Consider the following 23,308-nt stretch of genomic DNA (forward strand, 5'->3'; position numbering starts at 1 on the left):
TCCTATCTGGTTTCTTCATGCAAAAGGCATACTAGCTAGCTTACTAAGATCACAATTACCATATTTTTCTTGTACTTGGATTAGAGCACAAGCCATGCAAGGACATGCAAGTGATATTTGGAAGAATGTGTCTTCTTCTAATAATTATGAATTGGCAATGAGTTAATTAATTAGCTTAAAATCATTTACTCCTAAAGAAATTGGGCATGAGACAACAATATGTCTTCTTATCACAATACCAACACACTAACTATGAATAATTAACTATGAATAATTCTATTGCAATACAGAGTAGTAGTACTGTCAACAGAAAGAAAGAAGTATTGGTAGGGTAGGAAGGAAATGTCAAAAATGGGAACACTGAGGACAGGAGGGTAAGGTGGTTGTGTAGCATCCATAGGAGAGGAAGCAAGTATAGGAACGAGACCCAAGGAATACTGGAAATATATTTTCCACTGGTCCCCTTCCATGTGCTAAGGCTCTATCTAATTGGGTGAGGTGAGAACAATCTCTCATGTACTGATGCTAAAGTAGAGTGGCTACCTAGATGAAGTTACTCACTGGGAAAGGTGATGAAAGCTTGTCCCCTCATGCGTCCAGTCATCATTCGGAACTGAATGGGTGGTCCTTTTTTCTCCTGGAATCGAGCGAATAATGAGATAAGGTCTCTTTCTTTCACCCGAGGACTAAGGTTCTTCAGATATAGCACCTAATACAAATTAAGAAATGACAAAGATAATCACATGAGGAAAAGCAACCCTTTCATTATGGCTTGAATTACTTTCAGATAAAGAGGGGAGACTGAACAGTCACCTAATGCTATTCTCTCCAGAAAACTCTAAAGCCTCAGGCCCCAAACCAACAAGGTTAGAAAGGACTGAGAAAGAGGCACTAGCAACAATATTCTGGATGAGCAGGAACCAAAGACACCAAAGAAGGCTCAATAGCAAATCCATAGGATGGAAATTCAAGAACACATGCAATCTTCTTTTAAAGTCTTCCTAAGTCAGCAGTAGGCTAGGGAGGTGGGCTCTGTGAGTAAAAGTGCTTGCTGCATAAACATGAAGGCTAGATTTTAAATTGCTGCTGACCCATGGAAAGAGCTAGGTGAATCCCTAGAGCTTGCTGGCCAGCCACTCTAGCCAGTTGATGATTTCTGAACTCAGTGAGAGCCTATCTTAAAAAGTACAAGGTGGAGAACAACAGAGGAAGACACATGACATTGACCCTCTATAAATCTGTATATACACACACACACACACACACACACACACACGCACACACACATACACAGACACACATACACATACACACACACACACACATACATACACACACACAAGCACGCACACAGACACAGACACACACACATACACACACACACATACACACACACACACACATACACACACACACATACATACACACACACAAGCACGCACACATACACACACACACACACATACACACACACACAAAACATACAAATAAATAAAATTCAGAAGTCAGCACAGTGGTGAAAACCTGTAACTACCAACTAGGAAGGCTAAGTTGGGACAAGAGTCCAGTCTGGGCAACATAGTGATATCTTGTCTAAAAATTAAATAAATATATAAAATATAAAAATAAGAAAGAAAGAATGCATATACAAACAGTTCAAGAGTTGCTAGCTTTGGGGGGCTCTGGAAGTAGATGTGATTAGATAATGTTGAAATGAGGATGGCAAGTAGAAGGCAGTTGCAAAATGAATTATATTTTCACCCACCCTGCCATTATAGTGATGGGTGAGAGCGACTCATCAATCGTGGCAGAATATGAAGGTTAACTGTCAGAAACCGTGGAATGTCTTCTATAGCTGAGGTCAAGAATAGTGTTTTTGAAAGCAATGAGACTGGAAGAATGCATATTAAATACTGGGAACACTCCTGACCTGACTACCATTCGTCCACGAGAACCCTGGTTGTTTCTTTGTAAGAAAGCATAGGGGAGTCTTCTCTAGGGGAACTAAGCCCCATGTAAGACAAACATACTGTTTTGGAGTGCACAGGTTCTCCAACAAATGATCTAGCCAGATCATCTGGCTCCTTGTCTTTACTATTTTCTTATTGTCATTTGGAGACATACCCCAGCCTGGCCTAGAATTCACAATCCTCCTGCTTCAGCCTCCTAATTCTTGGCATTATAAAACATCACCTTGGATTCAAAGTACACAAAGGCCATGATTTCAGGCCTTCGGGACAACTTTGCATTCCTTACTCAGAAATGAGGACAGGAATAATCAGGCACAGAAGAAAGGCTTCTAGTGTGAAAGATAGCAGGCAGAGACAAAAGGGCAAATGAAAGAAAACAGAGACCATGAAGAAAACAATTAAAAAAAACAACAAAAGCCAACCTGTAACTAACTCGCAGGAAAATACTCTATCAACTATTAATAGAATGCTCTTGAAATTTTAATAGAACAAAATAATATTCTTTGTTATTTAACTTGTACATCATCAGCTTAAAACATTTTATTTATAGTAATCACAAAGAAAATACATAGAGGAAAATGAAAAATAAGGAAATGTTCACTGACAAGTAGATAAAGACAAGGTAGCATATACATAGACTAGACTATTAATCTTTAAAAGAAAAAATCCTATTGTGAAAGAGATTTTTCTGGAAAGAAACCATGCATTACATCGAACCTTGTGAAAGGTTGAAAACTAATTAGAACTTCAATGAACTTAGAGAGTTCAGGATAACACAGCTTGGGGCCCAATTATAATTAATTACCTTAGGCTACCTTTAGCCACCCCAAATACCCATTCCTTGCCCACCACTGTCTGACCCAACACACTTGTGATTAACAAGTGAAATCTTTGAAATGTGTTAACAGATCACTAGTTTCCAACCACCAAAACTCTAAGAATGTCATCAGACAACATATGAAGTGTAGTGCAGAAATATCTCCAGCTTGCCCTAGCCCAGATGACTCCACCGTGTACTTGAAATTACCTTCATGTAGGATGTTCTTTGTTTTTCTGTTATTTCATGAAACTGTTGCCATGTTGCAGCATGGACTGTAGGCTAACCTGAATCTGTGTTACTGGGCCATAGTCACTGATATTTGGCTCACAAATAAAGTGTCTTATTCTTTTTGGAGGTAAAAATTGTCTATATTTTTTTCACTAACACTATTATATGCTATGACACAAATACAATTCTAGGAGCATATGCTAAGTGACAGGAGGATAAATAATACCTTATTTTACTTAGACAAAGACTAAGTAATACAAACTATTGAAGCTAACAGTATAATGGTGGCAGTTACTGGAGTTGGAAAGGGAAAATGGAGGAGCTGCTCCAGTCATGGAAGGCAAGAAAACCCTACAAGCCTGGTATCCACCATGCTAAAGGCTCCAATAGCGCTTTGGAGACATAAAACAAGTTTGTAGGAAGGATGATCCAATGTATTCTTTAAATATAATACACAAAGAATGGGAGAGGGAAAAAGAAGAAATATTTTAAAATATTTTTAGCTTAAACTAGAAAGCAACTTCATTAAAAAAAGTTAGAAAACAATCCACATTAGGACAAAAAAAGATGACTGATAGGAAAATACTGATAGATCACTAAAATATATGAAAAACTACATTAAAGATTCTTAAAGTTACTAAGTAGTAGAGTCTTTAGGTCTAACACTTAACACTGTAAAGCATGTGGGACTTAAGCGTAGGCCCATGCCCAGCAGTAGATGGCCCACACAAAACAAACCCAGTGGTAGTTTTGTAAATGTTGTTTGTTTGGACATTTAAAAAAATATTGCTAGTTTTTTGCCTATTATATATTATGGTTTCTGACTTTGTGTTCTTCTGGGTTGGGTTTGGTGTGTGTCTCTGTGTGCACGTTTCTTGTGCTTTTTCCTCTCTTTCTTTTTCTTATTCTGGTTTATTTGCCTGTTTGCTTTCTAAAGAGAGAGAGAGAAAGATGTAGTGGAGTTAGATGGGTGGGTAGGATCTGGGAAGAGATGGGTGATGGAAAACAAATTGATCAAATATATTATAGGAAAAAATATTTTCAATAAATATAAATTTAACAGGCTTTAAAAGAAGTGTGAGAGCAAAGCCCAAAGCCCAAGTTTCTCAGTAATTAGAGAAGATCCATACTAACTGTTCTTTTGATAAATATACATTTAGTTGTTAGTATTTAAAAAATATTATTTTATGTGTATGAGTGTTTTGTCTGCATGAAAGTTTGTGTGCCATGTGCATGCAGTGCCTGCAGGACTCTGAAGAAGACATAAGATCTCCTGGAGCTGCAGTTATAGATTGTTCATCATGTGGATACTGGGAATCAAATCTAGGTCCTCGGAAAGAACAGTCAGTGCTAACTACTAAGCCATCTCCCCAGTCCTATAATAAAATTTTTTAAAAAAAATAAAAAGGAATTCGGGACAAGAAGTTGTCTTAGATTATTCTAGGGTCTACGCTCTCTGCATATATGTACAAATATATGCATGTATATATCTAAAACATAGATATGGATCTATACCATATGCATATATAGACATACAGATATTGAGAGCCCCTAAAACAAGATAAATGTTCTTATGAAACAGAAAACCAGGATCTCCTGCTCTCACTGTGTAATATGTAGTTTTGATTGCACAAGTTGAACTTTATATAGCTTATATTCTCTGCGTTCATTTGTAGCCATCCTTTTAAAAATCCTTGTAAATTTGACTTTATTAGAGCCAAGCGTGGTGGCGCACGCCTTTAATCCCAGCACTTGGGAGGCAGAGGCAGGCGGATCTCTGAGTTCGAGGCCAGCCTGGTCTACAAAGTGAGTTCCAGGACAGCCAAGGCTCCAATAGCGCTCCAATAGGCTACACAGAGAAACCCTGTCTCCGGAAAAAAAAATTTAGATTTATAGAAAAATGGAGAGTAATATGTCTTTATGCTCCATATCTAGTTTCTGACTTAATTGATCATACATTAGTATGTTATATTCATTATAATTAATAAATTATTGTTGTTACATTATTACTAACAGGAGGGACCAGGGAGGAATGCCAGAAGTTCTCTCTCAGATGTGCCTCTCTCAGGCACATTCATTATTTATATTTTCTAAGTTGCTACCTGATGTTATTTTTCTGTTTAAGACATCATCTAGGTTACTGGATTTCTTTCAGTTATCATGTAATTTTAAGCTTGTTTTGACAAATTTTTGAATAATCCTCATTTTTCATGATCTTGAAAATTCTAGGACTAATGGAATTTTTCTGTTTTTTTTTTTTTTTTTTAATGTTAGACTGCAGCAATGAACTATTGGGAAGAAAACTATACCAGAAGAGTTCAGCTTTTGTCACACTGTATCAAGCAGAAATACTAACAGCATCAATTTATGACTGGATTTTATCACCTGACTGAGGTAGTAGTGGTCAGATTTCTCCATTACTTGCTTGTCTTTAAGTAGAAAGTTCTTCGGAAAATCAGTTGTGTTGGATAATGTTTTGCTAGGGCAAACACATGAAGGAGTGTTTTCCTGAAGTGGACAAAGGTGAAAGACTAAGGCAGACATGTGAAGGAACATTTGGCTGAAGCAGACACAGGAGACAGGATGTTCTGCTAAAACAAGTATGTGAAAGGACATGTGATGGATTCATTGCTAATGACACACTTGTATTGGTCTGCCTTACACTGAGTAGCTGAGCTCCATTTGTAGGAACTCCACAGAAAGAAACACACCAAAAAAACCTTCTGGTGATGGGCTGTGGTTTCTTGCTGCTTCAGTGGACTCAGGCTGATTGGCAGAGTAATGTCAGCTGAGACAGATGCACATGCTAAGGCAAAACCCATGGAGGACTAAAACCTCCGTGATGTTTGGAGGGTATAAACAGGACTCCAGGGACAATGACAGAGGCTGAGCTTGGCTTGCTGTGCAGTGCTTGTTGGTCTTGTGTCTTTGCTGATCTTCACTTCCCTGAGAGAGGCACAGCTGAGAGAGAACTTCTGGCATTCCTCCCTGGTCCCTCCTGCAGACTTATGCGGAGGCTGAGGCCTGGCTGTCTCTGCTAGGAAGTGCCACCACTGCTGATTCCTGTTTGCTATCCCAACTCTAATGAACTGGACTGCTAGTAAGTATATCCACCAAGTGTTTGCAAATGGATCGAGCTGCCACTGCTAACTCCTGTGAACTGAACTGTTCCAGACAATACAGATAGGATTTGCTCCGAAAAACCTTTCTAAACAGGTCCACTTCCCCCATATCCTTTCTTTTTCCACTACCTCTGGTGGGTGGTGGGCTAAAAGGGAAGTTAAAGCATTTAAAAACCATCATTAAAAATAGGTGTTGAAAAAATAAAGTTACATCTTCCTTTCTATATTGTACTCTTGGGAAACAAAACAACACAAGCTGCTTACAACTAAGAATCAGGGAATTACGTGCCTAAGATTTATCTCTTCTCTACTTCCTCAATTCTTTAATTCTTAGCACCTGTATACAGACAGGAATATTCTATATTTTAAATCACTATTCAAAGTTAATTTGTTTAGTTTGTTGCAGAGATAGTTTCTAGCTTCAATTATTGGAGTTCTCCTTCAGTCCCTGTGTTTTATGCTGTTATTTTACTTTTCGTACAGAAAGATGTACAAGGCTAATAATCTTGTATATTTCCTGCCTGAGTAATAGGTGCAGCCATTTATTTTTCCAAAAATCTCGTTACATTTAGTAGAGAATGGTATTAGAAGTAATCCATCCTGAGCAAGACCGGGTTTGTTTCATTGGGGCTTGCTCAACTCAGAGAGCAAAACATGTTCATACTAACCTGTGTATAAACACAGATAAATACTTTTACATGTAAACTATCCATTTCTGTATTAAGTTGATACTAATATAAATTCACAGTGATGCTCTCAAATTTAAGCTACTACCATATGGATCATTTTAACTTCCTCCCTTTAATTTATCTACAAATTCCAACCAGGAGAACCTTAGCTTCCACTATCTGCCAACCATTTACTTAATGATGCAGTATCAATACTATTAACCAGGACACACAGCCTTAGCAACCTGGGCATGGTGCTTATATGCACTTCCCATTTGCTGTTAGTCTTACTCATTACACATTTCCAAAGCCACTTAGGTCAGTACTCTTTCTCCTATTCCTTTAGTGAGATTATGATATATAATTGTAATACAATAAGGTTATCCTTTTATAATCTTTATTCTTTCCTAAAAATCACTAATCTCTTAAATGATTTTAAATATTTGTGTACATTAAGAATCTCTTTATACTATGCAGTTATATATATTCTGTCAAATATACAGCTAGCCTTCAGCACTTCAGTATCATGTAGGATAATTTTATTCTCTTAAAAATGCTCTATGCTTTACTTATTCTCTCCTTTCCCTTAAATTTTTGGTAATCATTTTAATGCCTATCATTCTGAGTTTCCTAGAATATTGCAGAATGAAATAATAGAACGTTTTATTTTCATAGTAGCATCTTTTTTTTTACTAGTATGCATCTAAAGTTTGTATATATCTTTATATGGTTTGATAGCTCAAATCTTTTGTTGTTAAATTATATTTCACTGCATCCATTTGCCAAACGCATCTAATTGGAGGGCATTTTGATTAGTTCTACTTTTGGCAATTATGAATACAGCTATTACAAACATTCACATTCCATATGTATGTATGCATGCATACACACAGGTTTTTCAAACAGTTGAATAAACAAGAGAGAAAATTCTACATCATGGGGGGAAAACAATGTTTTGCTTTAAGAGTCTTTCAAAATGGTTCCCATTTTATCCTCCCACCAGCAATAATTAAGTAATCCTATTGCTCTAAATCATCAAAAGCATTTGGTATTGTCAGTTTTATGGATTTTACTTAAGTGGGAGTTTAATTGTATCTCATTGCTTCATGTTACAGTTCTTTGATAACAATGGTAAGATTGAATTCACAGGCTTGTCACGTTATAATCTTCTGTGATGTGAACCATCTAGTCCTACCTTCTGACCACTTTTTCAACTGAGCTGTTCATTTTGTTATTGGCAAGTTTTAGGAGTTCTTTGTAGAGTCTAGATACAAGTCCTTTGTTACATATGGCTGTGCTTTGGACTATTTTTTTTTCCCGATCTATGGTATGTCTTTCTGCATATTTTAAGATGTCTCTCACAGAAAAGTCTGAAATTTGAACAAAATATAATTTATCAATTTTTTAAAAATATAAATTGTGCTTTGGGTAAAAAAAAATACATCATCAAAGACGGAGTCACTTAGATCCCCCTCCCCGTTTTCTTCTAAATGTTTTGGAGTATCGTTTTTGCTCATGAGTCTATGGCACATTTTTAATGAGTTTTATAACAGAGGAAAGGTTTGTGCCTCGTTTTGAATGTGGATATCCAGTTGTTGTTGTACCATTTGGAGAAAAGCCTATCATTTCTGCATTGAATTATCTTTGTCAGAGTTCACTGGAGTGAATGAGTGTGGACCTAATTCTGAGCAGGCTTCTGCTCTGCTCCACTGACCCATCTGCCTTTCTCCACCAATGACACCTGACATTAGATTACAGTTACGTCTTGAATGTGGGTAGTTATCAGTTGTGATGTTCTTCGGTATTCTGTTGAATATTCTGTAACTTTTCTCTTTCCGTACAAACTTAGAATCTGTTTCTTAATATACAATTAGTTTGCTGAATTTCTTTTTTTTGGGGGGGGGGGCAGGCTTTGTGAACTCTACAGACCAATTGGAAAAGCACGGTATTTTAACAATATCCAAATTTTAATTTTTATCAATCCAACATATCTCTGAATTTTCCATTCTTCCTTTTTTTCATGGTTTTCAGCTTTCTGGCACACAGATCCCACATAGGTTTTGTTAAGATTATATGTAAATATTTTATTTTTTTCTTTTGTGATACTAAATATTTTAAACTAAAAAATGTAATTCTTTATTTCCTATATCAGGTAGAAACCTGACTTTCTATATAGAAAGCTTATATGATTCAAACTATACTTACTTAATAGTTCTAGTTTGCTTGACTTCTGACTAATTATTTGGGGTTTTTGACAAAATTACTTGTGAACAGTTTTATTGTCTTTTCTCTCCCTAATCCATGAACTTTCAATTTCCTTTCCTTGTCTTAATACACTGGACAACACTTCCAGTATGCTGTCAAAAATGAGTGGGCAAAGAGGATACTCTTATTTTGTTCTGAACCAAAGGGGGAAATATCTACTTTATCAGGCATGATGCACGATGTAGGATAGTCTTCTCTTTTCATAGTTAACTAAATTTTAAAACATGAATGAATGTTAAGGCATTTTTCAAATGGCTTTTCTACATCACATGAAATGAATACATTTTTCTTATTTATTCTATTTGATATGGTAGACTATATTTGATTTCCAAATGTTGAATCAGCTTTGGATGTCTGTTGATAATGATATGTAATTATTTCTATACATTATGAAATTATATTTTCTAATATTTTGAATTAAAATAAAAGCACTCTAGGAAACATATTAATGCTTTCATTGGCATATATCAATTATATATAATAATGGATTTCATTATGATACTCAAAATGTTTTGATTTAGGATTTTTGCTTTATGCATAAGATAGGACATTGCAGTTTTCTTTTATTGTAATTTTTTTAACTGGTTTCTATGCCAAACGAAGACTCATCTCCCAAAATGTGTTCTTTCTGCTTCTGTTTTACAGAATGAGAAAATCATTTCATCTTATCTTTGTGTTTTCTTTTTTCTGTGCTCTTCCTTTACATAGATCTAGTTTATTAATCTAATTTTCTTAGACTTTTGAGTGCTACTTTGTGACAAAGTCTCTAGATTCTTGTTTGTCTGAGAAATTGTTACTTTGCTACAACTGTTGTGAAAGGATAAGTTTCCTGGATAAACTTCTATGTGGGTGGGAATTTTTCTCTTTAAACATGAATATTTCATTGCATTTTCTTCTTGCTTGTGGTAAGTCTGATGTAATTCTCTTTGATCCTATATAAAGTATTCCTTTCTCCCTTGTCTTGCATTTCTGTAGTTTGACTATATTATGCTTACGTGTAGTTTTTAAAATTCATCTTGCTTAATGTTCTCTTAGATTCCTGGATGTATGGCTAGAAGTCTGCCATTAAGTTCAAAAATATTCAGAAATTAGTAGTCTGAATCACTCTCTTTGTTCTTGTTCTTGCACCTCCCTCCCGCTTCTCTCTCCCCTTCTTACACATCCCTCTCTCACACACATACACATAATTAAAAAAGTATAAATCTTTAAAAAATGAAAAATAATCCTTATAAATAAGTACAGAGTGCAGAAATATCAAATGATGGGTAAAGAAACAGAAAGCTAGCTCACAGAGGATAGGAAAAAGGCTAATAAATGTAAAAATACATGTATATCTTTACTGGAAATGAGGAATTTGCAAATATAAAAATAAATTACTTTTCCAAACTGGTTAAGATGTGAGGGGACTGTCTGAAATACTGGTTAGCCAGGTGGTGGTGGAACACACCTTTATCCCAGCACCAGGGAGGCAGAGGCAGGGGTAGCTCTGTGAGTTTGAGGTCAGCCTGGCCTACAGAACAGTCAGCGTGACACAGAGAAACCTTGTCTCAAGAAAGAAAGAAAGAAAGAAAGAGAGAGAGAGAGAGAGAGAGAGAGAGAGAGAGAGAGAGAAAGAAAAGGAAAGGAGAGGAGAGGAGAGGAGAGGAGAGGAGAGGAAAGGAAAGGAAAGGAAAGGAAAGGAAAGGAAAGGAAAGGAAAGGAAAGGAAAGGAAAGGAAAGGAAAGGAAAGGAAAGGAAAGGAAAGGAAAGGAAAGGAAAGGAAAGGAAAGGAAAGGAAAGGAAAGGAAAGGAAAGGAAAGGAAAGGAAAGGAAGAGGAGGAGAGGGACCAGTAGTAGTAACAGTGTAACAGTGCTCCTGACAGTGGACGATACGGATATCCTGTACCATGGAAATTTCATACCTAGATAGGCAACCTAGAAAATTAAGTCTAGAAATTCCATTCTTAGACCAGTAGTGTCAGCATTTCTTGGGAACATGTTGGAAATGCAAATATTCATAACCTTTTTCAGATCCACTAAGTCAAAAATCTGGTGGGGAAGCCCAGCAATCTATGTTTTAATAACGTCTTCACATGATTTTCATGTATATTAAAATTTGAAAACATTACAAGAGAGTGATAGATTTCCCAATATTTTGTCTGAGAGCTAGGAAGAGAGCTGTATTGAATACTGTAGCCCACATATACTACTCCTTCATTCTAACATATATGCATGCGCAAAATATGGTTTACGAAGGTGATTAACTGTGGGGAATATAATTGTATGGGATACACTTTGATCTGTTATTCTATTCCATTCTTCTATTTGTTTCACTACAAATAAAACCCTACTGGTGTCAACTATGAATTTTGACTTAAGTTTGAAAAATATTGTCTAGGAGGAATGTCTGTTCATGGGCAATAAGAGATATATATAAGCCAGGCCTTGTGATTTAAGCTTAGAATATCAATTACTTAAGAAGCCAACGCAGGAAGATTACAAGTTCATGCTTATTTGGGCTACAGAATTAGTTTAGCATTAGCTCATGCAATTAGTGAAGTCTCAACATAAAACATGAAAAAGAAGTCTATGGATATAGTTCAACAGTAGAGTTTGCCTAGTGTTCATAAGGATTTTAGGTTTAATCTCCAGTACTGAAAAAAAGATATGTACAACAATGTTACAACTTTATCGATAGTACTAAAATAATGGGAGGAAACCAATCAAGAAAATGGAGAAATAAATTATAACATATTTCTATAATAGAATACTAAATAGTTCCTTGTATCATTAGAAATAAAATTTTAAAATATTTGGTACATTGAGTCAAAACAGTAAGAAAAAAATTTGTAAAGTATGATATTGTCTATATAGTTTCAAAATGTATAAAACAAGATATTTATGAATAGCTAAGACATACCTTCAGTTAAGGTAGGGTCATGTCCTTGATGTACCAGGGTAGGGCCTTCCCCTTCTCAAAGGAGAAGGGGGTGAGAATGGGAGGAGGAGCTGGGGGGGAGGTTGGTAGGAGAAGAGCTGATACTGGGATATAAAGTGAATAAATAAACAAATTTATAAAAAAACAAGATAGGGTCATGTCTTGATAAATCCTATTAAAGTTGAAAACATCCTAAGTTGGAAACGCACTTAATATATATAATCTATGGAGCACTATAGCTTAAGCTAGTACCCTAGAGTGTCAGTGCTTTCCCCTCACAATATGTAGCTGACTGTGAGCTGTAGGTCACTGCCCTGCTCAGCATCTCAATAAAGCACCATAAGGCATTTTGCTAGCTTGACAAAAATAAAAACAAAAATTCAAAATATAGAGTGCAGGGTCTACTGAAGGCATGTTGTTCTCAAACCGTAAGAAAAAAACAAAGTAAATTTAGTTATCATTCAGTAGGGATAGTTGTATACAGTTTTAGATAGTAAATACATAAAAATACCCACAGGAACAGAACTATTGAATTCAAAATAGTGGATAGAGGAAAGAAGGAAAAATGGGATTGATGAGTGCATGAAATTCTTCAGGCATATACATAATGCGCTATTAATGTTTAAAACTAAGCAAATATGAAAAGTTATTAAATCTTTGTAAACATGGCTAGCTAGGTATATGGATATTTCTTAATTTATTCATTCAGTAATAGCTCATGCTAGGAGAACATGCTAGGAGATAGACTACTTAAATAGTATGCAGAAAGTGACAAGGTCAAGGACAAACAGAATCACTCACTGTACCTATGTCAGAATCTTTGGCATAAGCAAAGGTATTTTTAAAATGCTGCATTAGGTAGCGGTAAATGAAAGTGAAAACAACCCAGGTCGTTTTCTTGATGTGGCCTATACCTTGTTTGGTTCCCCTGGATTATATGAAGAAAACATAGGAATGTTTCGGATCTCCTCCTCTGATAAACGATTTCTCTGGATCTCATCTTCTGGGATAAATTCTATTGGTTGCTTCAGCGTCTTAGGCCCAGTCCAATATTGCTCAGTTGGAAAATCAATAACCTTTGCCACATGGAGACTGGGGCCTTTACCCTGTGCTGCCTGTTTTCCCTTGTCCTGGAGGAGTGATGGGTTCTCAGCTGTGCCACTCCCACTCACTGATGCAGCTGAGACCAGTGAGTGGGAAGCAAAGGGTTCACCTCTCAAAAGTTGGAACTCTTCAAGACGTTTTTTCATTATAGTCTCGTGGTAAAAATGTTCCAGGTTGTTCATGGGATCACCTTTGTTCTTCTTTGGGGGTTCATCTGGATCAAGACAAAGAGATATGGAAGTTCTACAAAGCCTCCCCAGTACAACTTTTAAAAAATTCATAAAAATTAAAATCTGGATCTCAGATACAGAATCTTGTTTAGGAAAGGTAACATGTAGCAAATACATGTGCGTGTATGTATGTGTGTGCATGCCTGTGAGCATGAGCATGTGAGCGTGCATGTGTATGTATGTACCTTAAGACTGTCCAACTCAAGCAAGGCCAATACATGGCAGAGTAAACTAAGGCACCGAGAAACCTCAAGCTCATGCAAGTATACATACCTCTAACTCACAAGGACATTTGAAGAACAGAACCAGGATGGCATTTTCATGCTCATGAACTTAACAACTAATAATTCCTATATATTACTTGATTCTAAGGTTATATTTGAAATATCTTGATTATTTCTGTGATTTTTTTTAAAAAAGGTACTTGGTTACATAATCAAGATCTAAATCAGTTTTTGGCTAGTATGGCTTTTACATAACTCTTCTATCCCATCCCTTCATCAACTTTCCTTCTCCATCCATTGATAATATAGAACCATTATCTACTCTATGAAGAAATTGTTTTAATGAAGTGTTTTCTGATGATAACTTCTTCCTAATTTCTTGCATTTCTTGAAAGTTAAATTCTAATTCAGTAGTCATTTGTCACTTGTATTTACTATTTTTTTAATTATCAATTTGGGTCAAATTTAGTGCATTTCAAATTCTCAACAGATATATAATTGCTCTTCCATGCCAGATTATCAAGAACAGATTGAGACCTGTTTTAGGAAACTACATTAAACATGGTTTCTGTAAAAATTTAACTGGATCAATGTTCAATATTTAAGGCAAAACTATTCATATATAGCTGTGTATTTCCTATTGTACCATGCCCAAAGGCACATAATATTCACTGAACACTTTTTTAGTGATATTAAAATTAATCGGTGAACTTAAGTGCTATTTGCGTACAACTTTTACCTTTCAGGCTTTATATCCTTGGCAATTACTGTTTAGGCCTATTAGCTTATGAATTACAAAATGGGGGTTCCCTGACTCTGTTACTTCCGTTGAATTTTTAATCTGGAATCAATAATTATCAACACTTTAGTTTTCCTGAATATAGTTTATACAAGAAAAGCAGGATAAATGCTTGATTCGATCTGTTCTTCATTATTCAGGAGAGTAAGGAAATAACTAATGGTGACCAGTGGTTGGCTACTTTTCAGCATAATTATGGAATTATGTAGTTTTATGATTGCTTGTGTTTCAATTAAATGTAATAATTATTTGTGATAGTGGACCTAAGGAGTCCCAAGCTGATCTTGTACTTTTTTTTTTTTTTTTTTTTTTTTTTTTTTTTTTTTGGTTTTTCGAGACAGGGTTTCTCTGTATAGCCCTGGCTGTCCTGGAACTCACTCTGTAGACCAGGCTGGCCTCTAACTCAGAAATCCGCCTGCCTCTGCCTCCCAAGTGCTCAAATTAAAGGCGTGCACCACCACTGCCTGGCTCCTGGACTATTTTCCAAGGATCCCTGGTTCCTTTTAATGAAAAGTACTTGGAAACTACTGTTGTTCATAGTGTTCATTGTTGTTGCTTCTAAGCCTCTGCAGTAGACGAAGCTGGGATAGTTTATAGGAGAAAAATAGATCTTACATTTATAACATCATTTCCAATTCAAATGTAATATAACAAGGTTTGTTCTTAAACTCTGATTTTAGCCTTGTACCTCCTTTCTTTTGTGTGGATGGTTGTTTTTGGTAGTCCTGAGGATCAAATCCAGGACCGCTCGCCTTCTAGGCAAGCACTCTATCACTGGCATTCTATTTCCAGTTCCTTCTATCAAGTTGGATTATTAGCTTTCTCAAACAATATCCTCACATAATTGAAAAATTTCAAAGCAATACGAATAAAGAACAACAAACATACAAAAACAAAAAACAAAATAAAATACTAATAAAAGAACAATAAAACGATTGGATATACTTTTATATTTGCAGTCCTTAGAGACTATGTTGTTAGTAATAGACCTGTATTACTTTAAAGTCACTACAGCATTTTCTCTGGGTTGTTATGCTACTGGTTATGTTTCTCGCTTGTTTTCTTTGCTTCAGGTTTTTTTCCTTTTATAGATTCCTTCTCTCTCGAGTTTTGGGTGCCTGTGATGCTGCAGAGTAAACTCAGGGCTTAGTGAATGTGAGCAAGCACTCAACTGGGAAACGCACAGCCCTTCCAGCCCCCTTCTGGTTCTGATGAAAGGTTTTATTACATTTAAAACCATGCAAAACCTTTATGTGACTCTAGATTTAAAAGGGTTCTACTATAACTTTATGGAAGTATCATTCTATCGCTGATCCCTTCGTTTCATTCCCTGTGGTCCTCATAAATACTATTTCTTATTAAGTTTGACCTATGGTTCCAGGATTTCCTTTTTTTGTGAAACTATATGTATACATATATGAAATTCATTAGTTATATTCTTTTCCTATATAAATACTGGTCTGAAGCTTGCTCTTTTGATTTTAACAACATGTCCTATATATAATTCTATATCCATATAAAAGCTATTCTTTTGCCTTCTTACAGTTACACAATACTGTGTGTGTATGTACAATAGTTATTTAGATATTTTGCTATGAACAAACCCTGAAATATTGGTTTTATATCTGAAGTCTTATGCTGTTTTGAACTATGCCCTAAAATTAGCCTTGTGTTTTTGTGTGTGTCACACACACACACACACACACACACACATACACACGATTTGGTATTTTTCAAGAACTTCTTTCAAATAAATTCTAAAAGGTGAAATTGCTGAGACAAAGAGTAAATGTTTGTGTACTTCTAATATACAAATTCCATCCTGAGGTAATTGTACTTTTCTGTATTTCTACCAGCAATGTATAAGAGTAGTTATCTCTTAAGATACACAATGGGAATTCAAGAAAAAGAAGCCATGAGAGAGAGACAGAGAGAGACAGAGACAGAGAGAGAGAGAGAGAGAGAGAGAGAGAGAGAGAGAGAGAGAGAGAGCACAAAGGGGAAATACATGCGAGGAGCTAGAAGAAAAGCAAGGGGGAAAATATATATTTTAATTTCAAAAGTAAAATATTTTATTTTTAAAATGGTACAAAAGATGTAGTCATTTAGAAAATGATGACTTGATTTATGAATACAGCTGCATTAAAATAAAAAATTCCTGATCATAGGATATGTCATAAAAGACATCAACAATACGACTCAGTGGGTAAAGGCAACTGCCCCAAAACCTGGGGAGCTGAGTTCAATCCTGTGGCCCACATGTGGAAGGAGAGAACTAATTCCTCCAAAGACGCCCTCTGACTTCTACACATACGCTGTGGCACAAGGCATCCACTAAGCAAAAGAATCATCCGTAGATAGAAAAACCATGGGATAAGATAGTTACTACACAGATAATTAGAGAGTGCATACACTGGAGGTATGAAATTGCATATATCCTTAAGAAACAGAGGTAGGCAACCAAGGGGAAATTGAGGAAAAGACTGATGAGTCTTCCCTGAAAAGAGGGAAAATATATAACTAATAGACATATTAAAAGTGTTTAATCACATTAGAGTTTGAAATGAGCTTGCATTAGAGGTGAAATGCAAGTCAGATGAGGAGGGCAATCCATAGGATTTAAAAATCCTGATGTTTGAAAATATATAACTGCACGAGCATTCTAAAGTATATAATCAAAGAGACTTATACCATGACCACTATGAGCCAGGCACTATTCTGGGTTCTCAGGTGATATCAATGAGCAAAGACCCTAGGAACTTAGAGATGGCTGAAACCAATAGAGGGACACAGCACTCAGGAACCAGAGGAACACAGATCTCTGTGAGTTTGAGGCCTGATTTATACAGTGAGTTTCAGACTAGCCAAAGCTGCAGAATAAGACCATGTCTGAAACAAAACCAACGAACAAACAACCCAAACCAAACAAATTAACAAAACCTGTGGAGCTTCCTTAGTGCTTAATACCACACAAATTGGATCCTGCCAACCTCTTCTCCAAGTCTGTCTGCTGCTGTCTGCAAAAACTTGAAGAGAAGAGAAAAAGACTGAAATGACAAGGTAAAGAGGAAGCATGAGCCCTCGTGGAAATAAGAGGGATTCCATAGGAACAAAGGTGGAGAACTTTCAGTCAACGAGCGAGAAAAATCTATGTTGATTGACAACTTTATAAACATAACAATTATCAACACAATCCCAAAAGAGAATGGCTTACTAAACGGTAACAAGAGGCTGAATTAGTAATCAGCTAGCTATCCTAAAAAAAACCACTCAGGTTCAATAGGACTCATTGGTGAATTATATCAAATATTCACCTAATCTTCAGTACCATTTTAACAACTTCATCTTAGGACCTCTGACCTCTAGATCTATACTAGAAGAAACCTATGTTGCTTTAGGCTATCAGATGTGTAGTAATTAATTATAATAACTGTAAGAAAGTAATGTACTGCAACAGAGCTGGTATAGAAAACCTAGCGCTAAGATGAATGGCTTAAAAACAGATGTTTCTCCCTGAAGAGAGCATTTGCTGCTCTTCCAGAGAAGTTGAGTGTGATTTATAGCAAAGAATTAATAGTAATATTACGTTAAAAGAAGATTAGGGATAAAGCAGAAACACTAGGTCACATTACTTCCATTCAACAACGTACTGAAGGTTCTGGAAAACAGAAGAAGGAAAAAGCAAGTAAACAACAAGTTTCCAGACAAGAGAACAAGTAAAACTGTCTTTATTCATAGGAAACACAGTGTTTCTTGTGTAGAAGACTCCAAGCTATCCATACTAAAGACACTAGAATAAAATAATCAATAGAACATTTAATTAGATCATGTTAGATGAATATAAGGTGAAAACAAAACCCAACATATCTCTATATACTTGCAGACAAGAATAAACTAAAGCAGAACAATTTTATTTACAAGAGTGTCAAAATGAATACAATGTTTAGAAATAAATTTCATAGAAGTATAGGTCTGATGAACTATAATATATACAATATAATATTACTTATTATATAATATATAAAACATAAATATATATAATTATATATAAAATAATGCTGAACGAAATTATAGCTGATCTGAATAAAGGAAGAGACACTGTGTGTTCATGTACTAGGAAAAACTATCACTAAATTAAATGACAGACTCAATCCAATCTCCTTTCAATTTCAGCATTTATGTAGAAAAATCAACAAAGAGTTGACAAATTTTGCATGGATATATAAGAACTAGGATAGAAGAAACAAAGTTGGGAGAGTTACGCTTGATTGCCAAACTCACTATAAAGGTCTACTAGGGATTTGAAACATAACGACATGAATATAGATCAAAGCAACAAAACCATACAAAGAAATTTAAGATACAGTGCTAATCAATAGGAAATCTTCATATAAAATTAAGAACCTAGAGCATACCTTACAAACACAAATTTCCATGCATTCTAGAAGAAGACATAGAACTATTTTTTTTAACTTTGATTCCAGGAAAGATTTCTTAGTTAAGAAACCAAAAAGCTTAAATAATAACAGAATAAATTTCTAAATTGGACCTCATTAAAACATCTGTGCTTTAAGACACAATTAAGAACAAAAGATCAGAAGAAAGCATTATACTTATAAAGGACCTGCCTTCAGAATACACAAAGAAATCTTACTATATAATACTAAAACTACTCATACTCCACCAACTTAAAACTGGACGAAAGTCTCAAATTCCACTAAAGAATTTCTTTTTGTTACTGGGTAAGTGCATAGAATATGAACTTTGGCAGTGAAGGTATGAAATTCATGTGGATCTCCACAGCTTGAGAATGCCTGCTCTTACTGTAGAAAAATTCACTGAGATGTACAGACTTTGGATATTGGTTAAACACTATCTATTTGAGGATAAAAAAAATAAACGGACTCTTTTATAATGTATACATAAGTCAGTTCCAGGTAGATTAATGACTTAAATGTGGACAAAAAAAATAAGCATTTAGAACAAAGACTAATACCTTCCTACAGACACACTAGGGAGGACTTATTAACCGAAACACCAAAAGCTTAACCATAAAGGAAATATCAAAACACTTTATTCCATAAAGACGAAAATTTTTATTCTGTAAGGCAAAGGACATAGTCAATAGGACAAATCAGCAACCTACAGATTGGAAAGAAATCTTCATCAACCTCACATCCGATAGAGGACTAATATTCAAAATATATATAAAGAACTCCAAAAGCTAACCACCAAAAAACCAAACAACCCAATTAAAAATGGGGTATAGAACTAAACAGAGAATTCACAACAGAGGAATCTTGAATGGCTGAGAAGCATCTAAAGAAATGTTCAAAGTCCTTAGTCATCAGGGAAACAAAAATCAAAACAACCCTGGATTCCACCTTATACCAATCAGAATGGCTAAAATCAAAAACTCAGGTGACAGCAGATGCTGATGAGGATGTGGAGAAAGAGGGACACTCCTCCACTGTTGGTAGGATTGCAAGCTGGTACAACCACTCTGGAAATCAGTCTGGCGGTTCCTCAGAAAATTGGACATAGTACTACAGGAAGATCCAGCAATACCTCTCCTGGGCATATACCCAGAAGATGTTCCAACTTGTAATAAGGACACATGCTCCACTATGTTCATAGCAGCCTTATTTATAATAGCCAGAAGCTGGAAAGAACCCAGATGTCCCTCAANAGAGGAATNGATACAGAAAATGTGGTATATTTACACAATGGAGTACTACTCAGCTATTAAAAAGAATGAATTTATGAAATTCTAAGGCAAATGGATGGATCTGGAGGATATCATCCTGAGTGAAGTAAGCCAATCACAAAAGAACACACATGATATGCACTCACTGATAAGTGGATATTAGCCCAGAAACTTAGAATAACCAAGATACAATTTACAAAACACATGAAACTCAAGAAGAACGAAGACCAAAGTGTGGCTACTTCATTCCTTCTTAGAGGGAACAAAATACCCATGGAAGGAGTTATAGAGACAAATTTCAGAGCTGAGACAAAAGGAAGGATCATCCAGAGACTGCCCCACCTGGGGATCCATCCCATAAACAACCACCAAACCCAGACACTATTGCATATGTCAGCAAGATTTTGCTGACAGGATCCTGATATAGCTGTCTCTTGTGAGACTATGCCGGGACCTAGCAAACACAGAAGTGGATGCTCACAGTCAGCTATTGGATAGAACACACTGCCCCCAATGGAGGAGCTAGAGAAAGTACCCAAGGAGCTAAAGGGGCCTGCAACCCTATAGGTGGAACAACAATATGAACTAACCAGTACCCCCCAGAGCTCATGTCTCTAGTTGTATATGTAGCAGAGGATGGCCTAGTTGGCCATCAATGGGAGGAGAGGCTCTTGGTCTTTCGAAGATCATATGCCCCAGTACAGGGGAATACCAGGGCCAGGAAACGGGAGTGGGTGGGTTGGGGAACAGTGTGGGCCGGGGGGTGGGGGATGGTATAGGGGACTTTAGGGATAGCATTTGAAATGTAAATGAAGAAAATATCTAATAAAAAATATAAAGAATGACTCTCCCTTCCCCAGTAATCAATCACTAGCTACCAACAGCTCCTCCAGAAGGGGTGGCTTCATGAGTCCTGTTTCTATCCATGATAAAATCTTTGCAAAGTCCATCTTGAGCAGATTTTGGGCAGGTAGAGTCCACCTCCCGTAGAAAGATAGGGCATCAAAGTAAAGGGATGGGGTTGCCACCCCACAGTCACATCTCTGACCCATAAGTGTTCCTGTCTGAAAGAATTAAAACGATGAAAATAGAGAGGCACCGGAGGAAAAGAAAGTCCAGCAAAAGGCCCAAAGTGGGATCCGGCTCAAAGGGAGGCTCCAAGGCCTCACACTATTACTGAGGCTATGGAGTGCTCACAAAAAGGGACCTGTTCTCCAAAAGATGCAACAAACAGCTGAAAGAGTCAGATTCAGATATTTGCACCCAACCAATGGGCGGAAGCAGCCGACCCCTGTTGTGGAATTAGGGGGAAAAAACTGGAAGAAGCTGAAGAGGAGGGTGACTCTGTAGGAGGACCAGCAGTCTCAATTAACCTGGACCCTCAAGATTTCCCAGGCACTAGACCACCAGCCAGGCAGCATACACCAGCTGATATGAGGCCCCCAACACACATACAGTAGAGGACTGCAGGGTCTGGGTTCAGTCTGAGATGATGCACCTAATCTTCAAGAGACTGGAGGCCCTGTGGAGTGGAGAGGTCTGGTGAACTGAGGGGGTGGGGACAGCCTCATGGAGATGAGGGAGGAGGTATGGGATGTGGAACAGTCAGAGGGTGGACCAGGAGGGGAATAAAATCTGGAGTATATAAGAGAGAAAAAAATAAAATAAAATAATTGTAAGTTGGACCACCATAAAAAAAGAGGTATCATAAAGACAGTGAATGATTAGATAGAGTGAGAATTGATACTTTAAACTCATGTAACATATAGCCAAAAAATTAATCCATAGCCATAATGATAAGAATCCGTATATATTTCTGTAAATGTAGAAGAATAGAGTATGACTGGGCAGTTGGAGATAGAGTACACACAACACCTGACCATTTGTAGGCTCCTCCTCCGTAGTGACGATTAGATAACTGGAGACCACTGAGATCCGCCAAATTCAAGGAACTGAGGAGCCAAGCTACAGTTTTCATAGAGGCTTAAAATGACTTCTGAACCAAGACTATACCTGACACAAACCAGTACCAGTGACCGAGTACCAGATGAGTACTCGGAAGAAAACAGGCAAAGAATTCAAAGCCGATTTACAGAGGAGGCTGCTCATATGCTCAAGAAAGTTGTGAGATGGTGCCCCTCATCACTAGTTATCTAGAAAATAAAATTAAAGCACAATGATGCAAACAATACAGATACGTACTCCAGATAACTATAAATGTCTGGAGACCCAACCGTATTTAACATACGCCCCACACACCCTGTAAGAGTTCTTCTAAAGCAATTTAAATGAGATGTGTGATCCATGGTTATATCCTATATAAAGTCAGAAATGTGATTACAAAATGTATATTAGAGAAAATTACAGTAGTAATGCCATAGTTTCTCAAGGATGATCATATTATGGCTGTATAGGAAAATAGTTGTTTCCTAGCATACACATCACAGCTCAAAACTGTCCATAACTACAGTTCCAGGAGATGTATGCCATCTCGTCTACGTGGGTATCAGGCATGCGCATGGCACACATGCATACAAGTAAGTGAACCACTTGCACACAGAAAAATTTAAAAGAAGAAATCTCATTTTAATCTGACAGTCATTTCAAATAGTTTAGCCGGTATCCTTTTAATTTTTCTCCATACTGCAAAACTGTCAAAACAATAGGTTAAATAAGACTTGACTCAGGGCTAGAGTGTAAAACATAACACTACTAATGTTGATTCTTAATACAGGGAATAAATAAGACAAGGAAACATAAGTCAACATTTATTAGACTGGAAATGGAGCAACCTGAACATTCTTCCACAACTGCTGAGACATTAACTTGGGAGAAATCCCTTCAGATATTAGTTAATACTTATGAAAATGGAAGATTTGTGACTCATCACCTCTCAATTATACTCTAAAGGTGTAAATCTTGATAAACTCATGGGCGTGTTTCCCAGGATTTCTCTACAAGAAGCATCATGTAGCAGGAGTGATAATGATGCTAAATCCTAATGAGAACACCCCAAATGTCCCATTGTAGCAGAACAAAAAGCATGCATGTTCATAAAAAGGAATTCTATATTTCAGTGAAAATGAACTTAGTATAGCTCCAAACTGTAATGTGGATGAATCTCGCAAACAAAATCTTAAGTAGAAAAGGAAGACCCAGTATATATGCAGCTCAGTTGACTAGTAGTGTTTAATCACAGGAAAAAGAAAACACTGTCTATGATGGATATAAGTAGTTTTAAAAAAAGAAAATTA

The 23,308-nt window shown here is 36.4% G+C and overlaps 1 protein-coding gene across 1 annotated transcript in view; it reads right to left on the reverse strand.

Moving 5' to 3' along the window:
- Positions 1–553: 553 nt before the first annotated feature.
- LOC110287254 (RNA-binding protein 41) overlaps positions 554–23,308 on the reverse strand; it is a 39,890-nt gene continuing 17,135 nt past the window's right edge. Inside the window, exons 5-6 of the mRNA XM_029473533.1 lie at positions 12,905–13,308; positions 554–709 (exon numbers count right to left, since the gene is read on the reverse strand). Coding sequence (XP_029329393.1) covers positions 554–709; positions 12,905–13,308 — 560 coding nt within the window. The remainder of the gene's footprint in view (positions 710–12,904; positions 13,309–23,308) is intronic.

This window comes from Mus caroli, chromosome X (genome assembly GCF_900094665.2).
Source record: "Mus caroli chromosome X, CAROLI_EIJ_v1.1, whole genome shotgun sequence".
Classification (NCBI taxonomy): domain Eukaryota; kingdom Metazoa; phylum Chordata; class Mammalia; order Rodentia; family Muridae; genus Mus; species Mus caroli.